General features: G+C 36.3%; 1 protein-coding gene across 1 annotated transcript in view; it reads left to right on the forward strand.

Annotated features, from left to right (window-relative positions):
• Positions 1 to 2,054: 2,054 nt before the first annotated feature.
• kcnh8 (potassium voltage-gated channel, subfamily H (eag-related), member 8) overlaps positions 2,055 to 14,333 on the forward strand; it is a 71,169-nt gene continuing 58,890 nt past the window's right edge. The window contains exon 1 of the mRNA XM_073821796.1: positions 2,055 to 2,130. Within this exon, the coding sequence (XP_073677897.1) occupies positions 2,055 to 2,130 (76 nt within the window). The remainder of the gene's footprint in view (positions 2,131 to 14,333) is intronic.

Raw genomic sequence — 14,333 nt, forward strand, 5'->3', positions numbered from 1 at the left:
AATCAACAATTTTTCTACTTCTTTGTTCAAATAGGCTCTGCATTCATAATGTCTTTTGTTTTTAACAAGCATGCTAACAATGTTGTTCTCAAAATACATTAGTAGGCCTACAGTGTTTCTCTAGATCTATTGCTGGAAGCCTCCCAACCTACACATTTTGGATGTTTAAACTCATGCAGGTTAACATTCTCAGACATATTACATCAGCCATATAATCACCTTTTGAGTCATTTTATATCTACAGTGTGACTTATAACTAACAACAATGCATTTAGACCTGTTTATTTGATGTACTAATTTTTGCATAGTACTCAGTTTTCATTATGTGGATGCAAGAAGTGTGTCAGATATCCAGTTTTGGGGGATCTGCTTAGACCCTAAATGCTTTCTCTGTATGCAAGCAGCTGAGACCAGCTGTGTTACTGTATTAACGTGAGGTGAAACGGACACACAACATGGTGCTCAACACTGACTGAACTAGGCCATACTCTGAGAATGATTAATTACCTTTATGATAACAATGCACAAAAGTGGGTAAGTACTAAACTTTAACCCTATAAAGCTTACTGTATAATGTTTGATATGCATTTTTCTAAGGCCTATTCGTATTATTATAAACACATACTAGACTGAAACAACTTAGGTTTACTTGATTTTTCTTAAAAACATGTAAATGATCATGTTAAAATGTGCACTCAAAAATTCAGCGACTGGGTTGTTTTGACTACTGTTAACTGTTTCACCAACCTGCTTGGTAGTTTTATTGAACTCAAATATTGTTTAAAAATGACTATATGGCTGGCTTAAAATGAACCCAAAATAGTTTGGAATTAATAATCAGCCACTTCTAAACACTACTAAAGGCATCAGTAATAATCAAAAGGTGAACATTTATTAATAAGCAAATATTAAGAAATGTTCATTTTTAACCATATTAATAATTGTTAATTTGCAACCTATTTAGTCATTTTTAAACAATAGTTGAGTTCAATAAAGCTACAAAAGCAAGTGTGAGTGTCAAATATGATACATTAGACTTTTGGAGAATGTTTATTGTTTATATGTTGATTCATCTCTCAATCATCACTGTATTGTATTGTTTTATAGGTATGTTTCACCTCATCAGTAAAACAGCTGAGCTTAGAGAACATAACACTAAGCAGTTAAATAACATTTAAGACATTATTATGAGATAAAGAGTGACAACTTATATGTATGGCATTGTTTTGTTTTTTAATGTAAGTAGTCTTTTCCTGTAAGAGTGGGCGTGGTCATTTGTAAATTTTACGTGTGAGGCTTCCAGTGTACTTCCGGCTATTTTTAGCTGAACAAAATAGCTTGTTTTGCTGCTTGATATTGCAAACTGGTGTGTCTTATTATATTATTTTAATGTATTATCTTACATGAACACACAGGTTTTACAGTTTACTGCACTTTGTTGTTATTCTCCTTATTTCACTAGAGCGGCTAATGAACCGGAAGTCTCGCACACTTGCAGAAAACGGCTTATTTCCACGTTGAAAAATATGGTTTATACTGTTATAAATTTTTAATTGATTTACATTACAAGTCATCAGAATTTAATACTGGAATAATAAATAGCAGCAACTGCACAGTTTGGGACTCTTAATAAAACTTTTAAAAATATATTTTGTAATAATTAGTTTGATAAATTGTTTCACCTTCACATGTCAAGCTTTTTAGCTTTTTTGAATTTTGAACTTTTTTTGTAATTTATTGCCTTACAAAATAGCCTTATATGTTGTATTCCTGAAGAGCATAAATATTTTTGTCTTACGTTTATTAAACGTACAACTGCATGAATCTGCAAACTCGCGCGCCATTTACCTGACGCGCACCTGCGAGCGTCACTCCCAGTGACACGGGAGCGCGCATCCCCATCCAGCCTGCTGGCGCGCTTGTGAGGGAACGGGATCCTCCGTGTCTCAGTCCGCTGAAAGCTCAGTTTCACCGGAGTGCTTCAAACTGTCTCTACCTTTGTCTATGACAACGCCGCGTCACTTTGATGGGGAATTCGATATCAGGGCGGGAAAATGCCTGTTATGAAGGGATTGCTCGCGCCACAGAACACGTTTTTGGATACTATAGCGACGCGTTTTGACGGCACACGTGAGTTACCGCGATGGCATTTTCCCCGATTGGTCTGCAAAAACTATTTTGGTGCTTCTAATGAGACTTCTGAGACTAATGAGATTTCTTAAGCAGAGCTGAAAGTACATTGTTTGATCGTTTAAATAGACAAATATTTGTCAGAACAAGTGCTCTGTGAAATTGCCAGGATATTTACTATATTCACAATAAATCACGATTCATTAAATAATATTAAGGTTAGGAATTAGCAAGTAAGAGTGAAATTAGCTTCCTAAAAATGAATCTTATAAAATGAGTAAAGAAGAACTCAAATGAACTGCTTATACTTAGTAGTAAATAACACTTATGTTTGTTTCATGTTTACTTGGTTTTGTATGCTTATTTTTTCAGCTTTCTATGAAAAATGTACATTTTAAGGTGTGCAAAGTACTTCTTGTCCTACTGTCAACATCACATAACTATTTCAGAGATAAAGACTCACCCTGGCCTTAAGATTTTTTCTGAATTTGGAAATTTTTGTCATTTAATTTGGAAAGTTTGTTATACACGCTATACAGTCAAACCTAAATTTATTCAGACACCTTCAACATTTCTCTCATTATTACAGTTTATTCGCTACCGTTTAGAAAATGGTAATAAAATATGACAAGAACTCAGAGTTCAACTATATCAGAACAAATTCATCTTGATAATGTCAGATAACTCTGATAGAAAGGTGTGTAACAAAATAAGTCAGGTCAAAGCGTCTGGATAATTTTTGATTCCAATTTTTGATCCATTTTACTGGTAGTCCACTGTATGAAGAATTTTTGGGTATAATATGTCAGTTTATTTTGCTATCCTCACTTACATAAATTAACTATAGCGTCCTCCACCCACTAGTAAAAAAAATATCAAAAATTATATCTGGTGTCTGAATGATTTTTGCTTTGACTGTATATCCATGCCTCTCCACAAGTGTTTTTTGCTCAGTTTTGCATTGAAAGCACAAAATTGCTCTCAAACTGAGCATCTGCTCGCTCAGCACCATGGACAGCGTACAAGGGCAACCCCTTCGGTTAGATCTGTCAAAGCACTTAGGCTGCTTTGATGCTTAGAGCAGTACTTCTCAGTCCTCTCATTCTCGCAGAACTGCACATTTTGGATGTCTCCCTTATTCGACACACACATTTCAGGTCTTGGAGGCCCTACTGAGTTGAACCAGGTTTGTTAGATTAGGGAGACCTCCAAAATGTTCAGATCCACTGGCTTAGATGGCGGTGCATAATTTGGCTGTCCTAGTGTTTATTTTTCATATAGGGTTGGTAGAGATAACAGTAACAATCAGAGGGCTGTTTAATTAAAGTTCAGACCAATAGCCCAGATCACGCACGAAAAAAGACGCGCTTAACGTCCGGATGAAATCCCCCGCGTGGCCCCAGGTAACAACCAGCATCGATCAAATATAATTGGTCGACCACAGAACAGTCAGATGGTATTTCATCTCAAGGCGTATTGTGCGGTTGTAAAAACAAGTCTGGATTTTTTTCATGCGATAAAAGTTTAGTGATTTCAACGCCTGTCGGCTTTTATCGCTTTGTTCCAAACTGTTTCGGTGTCCTAACACAAAGATCTTGTACCGTCCTGCCTTATCACATTCTACCTTTAGGTAACTTGTTTTCCCCCATCTAGGTCTAAGGTTTGAGAAATGAGAAGCGAGACTGTTTTATTTTAGTGCTTGGAGAGAGAGAGAGAGCTCCCACCACAGGAATCCTTCTCAGGGGACATAGTGTCCTCTGGGCTGTCGGGTCCATATATTACCAAACCGTGGTGGCTTGTACTCATGTGACTGTGGTTTGTCCTTCAGGGGAGACTACCTGTACGGCTGTCACACCTTGGGCTGCCGCAGGTAACATGCCTGAGAATAGCACAGGAATGGCTGGAAATAGCGCCTGTCATATTGGAAGGAAAGTGACAACAATGACACAGGGGGCGATAATAGAGAACATCCTATTAGGCGTCATCCACAGTGGCTCTCCAAAAATGATACATGTGGAGAGCATTAACAAAGAGGTTGCACTTTTTTTTAATGGTAGATGGATGTTGTGTTCATTATATCACAGACACAAATGAAAGAGTGCGCACCTAAGCCAAAGCAGAAATGCTGTTGCCAGGTTGATTTTGTATGAGCTCTATGAAGCCAAATCAGTTGTGAGGAAAATGTGATGGTCGTCCATACAAAATTCTCCAGTACAATGCGAAAGTTTTCAAGGTTTGTGAGATATTCAAGGTGATTGCTGTTATGTTCCAGGTGGTTGATAGGTGGTCTGGTTTCTGATAATGGTCTGCTTCAGTTTTTTTTTTAAGTAAGACTAAAGGATTTTTTGCCAGTTTTATCAAAATTGTAAGTTACACCTTTCTTAAACAAACAAAAGTATTTTGCAGCCAATGTTTCAATAGTTTCAAAGACCCCATTAAAGGAATAGTTCACCCAAAAATGAAAATTTGCTGTAAATTTATTCACCCTCAGGGCATTCAGAATGTCAAAGAGTTTGTTTGTTCTTCGGAACAGATTTGGAGAAATTTAGCATTACATCACTTGCTCAGCAGTGGATCCTCTGAAGTGAATGGGTGCCATCAGAATGTGAGCCAAAACAGCTGATAAAACATCACAATATGCATTCTGACAAGTAATCCAAAACAGTCCATCTGGTCTTGTGAAGTGAAAAGCTGTATGTTTGTAATGAACAAATTCATCTTCAGGATGTTTTTAGTTTCAAACCATTGCCTCCAACTAAAATACGAGTCAATAATCTCCAAAGTTGCTTTCTCTAGTAAAAAAGTCATGTTATCTGAAACAGGAGAAAAATATACACAGTCATTTCACAGTTTCCAAGCCAAAACAGTTCTAAACAAATATGTTGTGTATTTCAATGTCTAAGAACATCAGGGGATGGACTTTTTCACTGGAGGAAGTGTAATTATGGATTATAAACACAGTTTTTCACTTCAAATGATGGACTGGAGTCGAGTGGATCAATGTTTTTATCAGCAGTTTGGACTCTGGTAATTCACAGCATGTTAGTAACAAATAAATTCATATTTTAAGATGTTTCAAACCATTGCTTCCAATTAAAATAGCCATAAAAATTGATAAAATAAAACTTTCAAAACATAAAAGCTTCCAATTGAAGTCCATAATCCATAAAGTTTTTTTTGTTTCAGTGAAAAAGTAATGTCGTCTGAATCAGGAAAGAAATATCCACAGATAAAGCACCATTTACAAACAAAAACCGTTTTAAACAAATATGTTAGTGGATTTTGATGTCAAAAAACAACAGAGGATGGACTTTTTCCACCGGAGGAAACGCAATTATAGATATTGTGGTTTAAAGTTAAAATGCCATGATGGATTTGTTTCTTATTGACACGCAGCTTTTTTCTTCACATGATGAACCGGAGTCCTGTGGATTGATGTTTTTATCAGCTGTTTGGACTTTCATTCTGACGGCACCCATTCATTGCAGAGGATCCACTGGTGAGCAAGTGATGTAATGCTAAATTTCTCCAAAGCTATTTGGATGAAGACACAAACTCATCTATCCACCTTATTTTTCAACACAGAAGTAGCTGGTTCTAACTCTGGTTCCTGGACTCTTTTCACAAGCCTGTGATCACACATTTCAACTGTCATCAACATTGTAAATCCTCAAAAGTGTTTTATATTTTGTTTTTAAATTTATGTGCATTTCTAACACTATACTTTGTATTATATCACCTTTGCATCAAATTACAAAAAAAAAAAAGTTACCACTAATGCGAGGGTGTTTCTAATGCAGCGTCTATGGAAGGGATGGTAAATTCTGACATTAAACAGTATTGTGGACTTCTTTTGTTATTTGAGCAAATGGGAATGCAAAAATATATTTGTGGTGCTCTCTCATTCACTTCTCTCGAAGTTATCCCAACTATGACGACTTCTGCTGCTAAGAAACCAAGAAATGTGACAAAAAGTTTATTATCCGCTAAAACTGTTTGCACTACAAACCAATTTGTTCGTAATTAAGGTAATACATTAAAGGGTTAGTTCACCCAAAAATGAAAATTCTGTCATTAATTACTAATGTCATAAATTAAATATTTTTTGTGCAAAGAAAACAAATACCAACTTTATGATTTATGAAACGACTTTGTATGACTTTATACAATGAAAATGTGAAATAAAGTCTTTCTTTTTGTTTTCTTTGCACAAAAAAGTATTCTCGTAGCTTCGTAAAATTATAGTTGAACCACTGATGTCACATGAACTACTTTTTCAATCATCTTGGTACTTTTCTGGGCCTCGAACGTGGTAGTACCTGTGCTGTCTATAGAGGGTCATCAAAAATATCTTAAATTGTGTTCCAAAGATGAACAAAGTTCTTACAGGTTTGGAACAACATGAGGGTAGGTAATTGATGATAGAATTTTCAATTTTGGTTGAACTAACCCTTTAAAGTAACATGGTAAGACACCGATTGGCAATATCAAGCTGAAAAATTAGCTGTTTCACAGGCTAAAAATAGCCTGGACATGGATGAGACTGGAAGCCAGACCCAAATATTTTACAAATGCTGTGCCTGCTCTTACAGGAAAAATAAGGTGAATATCTTGGCCTGAGGGTGAACTATTCTTTTACCTTTCATTGCATAGACAAACAACTTTTTTTTTTTTTGGTGTTCTGAACAAAGAAAGTCATACATGTTTGGCATGACATGAGGGTGAGTAAACAATGACAGATTTTTCTTTATTTTTGAGGAAGCGATTCCTTTAATAATCAGGTTGAGAGTTTTGAAAAAACGCTAACCGTAAGTACGATAAATAGAAAAGTGATGCTTTCCTTAGCAAGCACCACTAATTACACCCTTGACTTCATAATCTTGTGCAACATCCAAGTTACATAAGAAAGCCTGCTGATTTATTATTGTCAAGAGAAGCTATACATGTATTAAACTCCCCTCTGCAGCATCCTAATGTGTGTGCTCGCTGCTATGCGTTAATATTCCATCAATACGAAAGACTTCAAAATACTCTTTTCATGCAGGTAGCTGTCAGGACAGCATATGGTGGGTAATTACAGTAAAGCAGTGTGTGTGTGTGTGTGTGTGTGTGTGTGTGTGTGTGTGTGTTTGCAGTTGTGTGTTACCCAAAGAAAAAGAGAGAGTGTGGTTAACTGTGAAAGAGTAATTTAGAGTAATTTTGGATGAGTCCTTTTAAAAGAACACTTCAAGTAGATGCTTCCGTTAGTAAAATTACGAAGCGCAGGGTTAGACACCCAAGTCAGGTAATGGAGATATTTCAGGCGGTTCACTCTTGCATGTAATGCATAATCACACTGCCGCTGAACTCAACACGTATCAGGCACAAAATGAGGAAATTGGCGTGTCTGCTGCACCTCCGCCAGTTGGGAACAGATCTGTAGGTCTGAGAGATGGAGAAATTGAGGCTCTAGACTGGGAGAACAATGCGTGTCTGTTGTTTAGACTTGGGATAGAGATGTCAGTGTGCTGTTCTTCTGTTGTTCACTGAACTTCACACAGAGCTGAAACTGAGCTCATCAGTCATCATTAGGACTGGAAGCCTAAGAGGGGAAAACAAAAAAGATGGAGGGGCTAAAGAAAGCATGCAGGGAAATGAAGCAACAGAACATGGCTTTTGCCTTTGCCTTTAGGTAATACAGGTTGACATTATTGGATGGTGGAAGCCGGACACTGTGAGGATGCGCTCTGTGGTTTCGGCACGGTCATCCACACGTATCACACCAGAATACAGATAGATCTCTCTTACTGTTCCAGAGTCTCCGAGAATGGAATTCCGGAATCGTGCCAGTCTAGACTTTCAGACCTTGCCATCTTCCTTTGTCTTATTAACATTCAGCGAATACTTTTGTGTGCTCTGGCACAAAGCCTGAATTGAAACAAAATTTAAAGGACCCTGCTGAGACGGTGACAAAAGATTATGTAACCACAACAGATTAGTGAAATAAAAAGGTTGAAATGATTAGATGCGATGGAGCCTTTTCAGACTCTTCCTGTTGCTGCTTCTTTACTGCTGAAAGGATTTCAGCACCATATGCAGACGGTTTTAAATTAGTGCGCTTAGTTTCTTGTCAGCTCCATCATGCCGGTAGAGCTCATTAGCCTTGAGTATTTAAAACGGTCGTTTTTGCTGAGCTTCAAGGGTCTATTATACATAAAAACATACTTGGTATGATCAATGAAGTTAAATATTTTCTCCTCTATCTGAGCTCAAACCTTTTCTCAGATGTCAATGCAAGACAGTATACTTGATACATTATACAATGCACTCTTTCAAGGAAATAGGATTCAGAACAAGAAGACAGTCAAGATTTCAAGCCAGCAAAATCAAGGCCGAGCTAAAAAACATACTTAATCATAAGCACTCGATACCTAGAGTTGAAGGACATGCTCTATAATAAGAATAACAGTGGATGTTATTGTACTATGCACTGTATACTGTATGCTATCTGTTGTTTTTCTTTTACAAGTAGTATGTGAAGCAGAACGAAAACAATACATAGTTGTCATCATCAATTTTTTTTACTTTACTAAAGCATAAAATTAAAAAACTCTGAAAAACAATGCTACAGCCAGGTAATTGTCTAATTTGACTTGACTTTCACTGTTCAGAAAAAACTAATTCAAGTATCTTTTTGTGTCCTTTGTTTGAGGGCAGACAGTCATACAGGTTTGGAATGACGTGAGGTTGAGTAAATAATGACATAATATTCTTTTTTTTTTAGGGTGGAATATCCCTTTAAGTCATAATCTTTTGCTATTCTGTTTTGTGCCAGTAGTGACACAGAAGTTACACTTTTATTTTTCAGAATCTGGAAAATTATTTTACCAAAATAAGAGGGATCATACTAAATACATGTTTTTTTTTAATGTAGTACTGACCTGAAGAAGATTTTTTCACATAAAAGACATTTACAAATAGTCCACAAGAGAAAATAATAGTTACATTTATAAAAAATGACCCTGTTCAAAATGTTACATACACTTGATTATTAATACTGTGTTGTTATCTGAATCATCCACAGCTGTTGTTTTTTTAGTAATAGTTGTTCATCACTGTTCTTAAGAAAAGTCATTCAGGTTCCAACAATGACTGTATGATTTTGAGATCCATTTTTTCACAGAGTACAACTGAGGGACTTATATGCAACGATTACAAAAGGTTCAAATGCTCACTGATGCTCCAGATTGAAAAACGACGCATTAAGAGCAAGGGGTGAAAACTTTTGAACAGAATGAAGATGTGTAAATTTTTCTTATTTTGCCTAAATATCATTTTTTTTCATTTAGTACTGCTTCTACTGAAGCCGCAGTGAGCATTTGAGACTAATGTTATCATACTTTTGAGATCCATCTTTTCACACCGAGGACAACTGATGCAACGCTCACTGATGCTTCAGAAGGAAACATGATGCATTAAGAGCCGGGGGTGAAAACTTTTTGAAGATCAGGGTAAATGTAACTTATTTTGCCTTCTGGAAAACACGTAAGTATCTTTAGTTTCCGAAGTGCAGTACTAAATGAAAAAAAATATATTTAGGCAAAATAAATTTTTTTACAAATCTTCATTCTGTGCAAAAGTTTTCACCCCTGGCTCTTACTGCATCCTGTTTACTTCTGAAGCATCAGTGAGCATTTGAACCTTCTGTAATATTTGCATATGAGTCCCTCAGTTGTCCTCAGTGTGAAAAAATGGATCTCTAAATCATACAGTCATTGTTGGAAAGGGTTCAAATACACAAAAATGCTGAAAAACCCAAGAAGGTTTTGGGCAGTTTAACTGTTCAAAATAAACTAATAAGGGACTCATGAACAACTGTCACTAAACAAAAAAGCTGTGGATCATTCAGGTAGCAACACATTATTAAGAATCAAGCTTATGTAAACTTCATTTCTATCAATGTGACTATTATTTTCTCTTGTGGACTATATGTAAACGTCCTTCATGTGAAACATCTTATATTCAAGTGAGCATTAAAAAATAACATGCATTTTGTATGATCCCTCCTATTTTGGTAAAATAATTAACTTCTTGCAGATTCTACGACATGTTTGAAAACTTTTGACCTCAACTGTATATAATGCAAGAAAATAAAAGTATTATACCAAAGCTCACATCCAATGTCTGTTCTAGCCATCCTCTACCCTCCTATTAAATGCAAAAAGATGCTTCAAGACTGCATTGCACTAGAAGGTTCCAGCATCTGTCCTGCCATTCCCTCCCCCAAACATCTCTCTATCTCAACCAGTTGTTCTCTCCATTCGTCTTTTACCTTGCGTTCTTTCTCCCCTCACTAATCATACTGCCTCTTTAAATAGCTCTCAGGTGTTCCTGTTTGGGACATAGACTCACAAGAGGGGGACAGAGGGAGGAAGTGTGTGTGTGTGTGTGTGTGTGTGTGTGTGTGTGTTTTATACAACAATCTGGGGCAGACGAGAAATGTGGACATTCCCCCCTCTCTCTCCTGCCCCCCCCCCCCCCCCCATCTTTCCGCATGTTGAAAAGCAGTTTCTTGGATAAACACACACATGCGTGCGCGCGCACACACACACACACACACACACACACCCTGTTTTTACAGCCTGGATTCAATCTGTCCAATTAAACATAAACTGACAGAGTAAACCACATGAGGTCTGGTATGGAAATGAGAGAGGATGATATATATTTTTTTTGCTTGTATGCGCTGTCTGTGACAGTGCACACATGAAAACGTGTCTGAGGATAGGGTAAGGACATATTTTGCACAGCAAATGTATACACTGTATGCATATGTTTAGATAAAACACAAACATGCTTAGATATGCTTAGATATACACAAACACTTGGAATGAGCAAGTAGGTCTTTTCAGCTGTTGTTGTACTGCTGGCCCAGAGGTTATGACCTGGGAGTGAGTAGATAGACAGTAAGATCGAGATATTTTGCTTCTGGGATGTGCTGTCGTCTGTAGACTGCAGAACCAGTATGGCTAGTAGGGCTACTTTGGCATTCATCAATGTCAGTCATTGTGAAAATTTTCATAGCAACTGTTTCCACTCATTATTTTTGTAAGTTTTTGCTCTGCTGATTCTGTCAAAGTGTTTTAATCAAAGCCACATCAGATGGGTGTACAAATAATAGTTTTGTGCCAGGGTTATTATAGTTAACTAAAAGTAAAATCACAGGGGGAAAAAATGTTTTTGTTGCCTGAAATAAAATAACTGAAATTATTATTTTTTCTTTGAGCTAGTTGCCTAGGTAACATTTCTCTTTTATGCAGTGTAACTTGATGTACTAAAATTACTAAAACTATACAGAGATTAAAAAAAAAAACTTTAATTGGATTTGTGAAATGAAACTGAATACTAAAAATTAAATACTTCTCACTGATACTACAATAACACTGTTTTGCACACTCTTATGAATTAGACTAAATATGAGTTATATTATCTGCCTAGGTTTCAGGGATGTAATGGTATTATCAAGAACGTGGTATCGCGATAGCAAAACTATCTCGATATTAACGTGGTCACATGATGATTTAAAACAAAAGGTTTTCCAGGTAAAAAAGCAAAAATATATTGAAACCTCTTTGGCACAGTATCTGTCAAACTACAACCAAAAGCACAATATGGCTTAATTCCTTCATCAAGTCTGTTTTCGCTGTGTGTTTCGTTCAGGCAGTGAGCTTGTGATCCAGTGTTTTCTGCGCCTCAGAATGGCTCAGTTCACAGTGAATGCAGTGAAGTAGTTATCGCATGTGCTGTGAGTTTAGCGTGCATTTGGGAACGCAATGTCTACCAGTTATGCTTTATTTTCATGGCAGACAATTACAGCATTTCTTAGATTTGTAATGAGACACATTTTTGTAAGCCATTTTGTATTTCCATCAAAATAAAAGCTCTACTGCAGTTTCAGTCAAAATAAAAGCTTAAAAGTGCAGCATTAATTGCTGACAACTAGTGGTAAAATGTTACTGCAGGCCAAATTCAAAATATATCATTAAAGTGTAGAAATTAGGAAAGAAGTATTGTAGTTTTTTCTACTGTAGTGTAAAGCAAAAATAATATATTTATGAAATATTAATTTTCGTTTATTTTACAGTGCAGTTGTTTTACAATATATGGCTATTACTGTCATAGGAACTTCTTTCCATGCTTACTTTGCAAACACTGAGTCAGTACTTCTGCAGCAATGTAGGATTATTTTGAAATGATTTTTGAGGTTGAGGGAGAAAATAAGATGGGAGTTTTTCGACATAATCTAACTGTCTTGAACCAGAAAAAACAGAGTTCAGACAGAGCAAGACAAGATGAGCGTTAGAGGTTAAAAAGTATATAAATTGTAATAAAAACAAAAAAACAAAAAACGATCGTTTCAGTAGATAATACCCATCTTCCTCGGCTGGGATTGTTTACAACCGCATTTGGGATCGTTTGAAGCCGCTTTTAAACTGCATTTTGGAAGTTCAAACTTGGGGCACTATAAAAGTCCACTGTATGTGAAAAATCCTAAAATGTTTTCCTCAAAAAACATAATTTCTTTACAACTAAAGAAAGAAAGACATGAACATCTTGGATGACAAGGGGGTTATCTGTAAATTTTTGTTCTGGAAGTGAACTTCTCCTTTAAGAACATGGGTTGGAGCTCTTAATTTTGAACTTTTAAAGTGCATTAAATAGAATAATGTAACTTTAATTAACTTTTTTTTTAATATGGCAATAATATTGAATATATATAATATTGTGGACTTTATGTGAGATTTTGATTTTGTTACATCCCCTACTAGGTTGTGTGTGAATATTTTTCATAAATCCCATGGGAGTCAAACCTATGGCACTGATCATAAGAAATACAGTGTTTCAATTGGTATAAAGCTAGAACCTGACAATTTGACCTATTAAATATGGTAACAGTCACATTAAAGGGGTCATCGGATGCCCATTTTTCACAAGTTCATATGATTCTTTAGGGTCTTAATGAAAAGTCTCTAATATACTTTGGTTATTGTACTGTACTGTAGGTGCAAATGAGCTCTGCCCTGCTGAGAGATTACGAACTGTAATGTTTACTTTAGCCGTGTTTATCGGCGAAACTTGCCAACAAGCACATTATTAAGAAAGGCCATTTGCAAAGATGCATAAAAAAATCCTTTACTCACTTCTGCTGTGGGTGAAGCTGCATCACGAATGATTCACACAAACATAGATGCATATGTAGATCGGGATCGGCGCTTTCCTTTTAAAAATGAAAGTAAATGACTACTGCTATGTTCATTATTACATCCAACAACAAAACACCTCAGTCGCTCAATTAGAGTCTTCCTCTGCACCTGAGTGACACAATGGCAATCATATTCAGACTGTTTCAGCTCGGTGAGGGCGGGTCTAAGATAAGATGCTTATGTCAATCAACTGTGTTTCATCACAACGACAAGAAGCTGAGAATGACCTGATTTTAAAAAGGGGATATTACTTTTAAAGATTAAAAAAATACCACTGGGTGGATTTTTATCATTGTAGGGTGGTTGTGTACACAAACTGCCAACACACAATTAATGTTCAAACAACTTGTAAAAGTTAGTTTTGCATCCGATGACCCCTTTAAGGGATAGTTCACCCAAAATGAAAATTCTGTCATTAATTACTTACCCTCATGTCTTTCCAAACCTGTAAGACCTTTGTTTATCTTCAGAACACAAATTAAGATATTTTTGATGGAATGCGAAAGCTTTCTGACCCTGCATAGACGGCAACACAGCTACAATGTTCAAGGCTCTGAAACTTTATAACGACACACTACCTTACTCGGCCTTGAACGTGGTAGTTGTGTTGTTGCTAGGGTCAGAAAGCCCTCCGATTTTATCACGAATATTTTAGTTTGTGTTCCAAAGATGAACAAAGGTCTTACGGGTTTGAAACAACATGAGGGTGAGTAATTAATAACAGAATTTTTATTTTTGGTGCCGATATGCATTCATAAAGAATGTTCCGCAGTCCATTTTGCTATCTAACTTGTGCCTGTCAGCCAAATTGTTCCTCTTTTCTTAACTCTCCTCCTCTGTATTATTTCACCTTTTCCCTTGCTTTCTCACTCTCTTTTTGTCTCTCACAGCATAATTTTTTCCCTGCCATTTAAATGTTCTTTTTTAGCTGTTACTTCTCTCTCATCGTCCCTCTTCTCA

The sequence above is a fragment of the Garra rufa genome, chromosome 17 (assembly GCF_049309525.1).
Source record: "Garra rufa chromosome 17, GarRuf1.0, whole genome shotgun sequence".
In the NCBI taxonomy this organism is placed as follows: domain Eukaryota; kingdom Metazoa; phylum Chordata; class Actinopteri; order Cypriniformes; family Cyprinidae; genus Garra; species Garra rufa.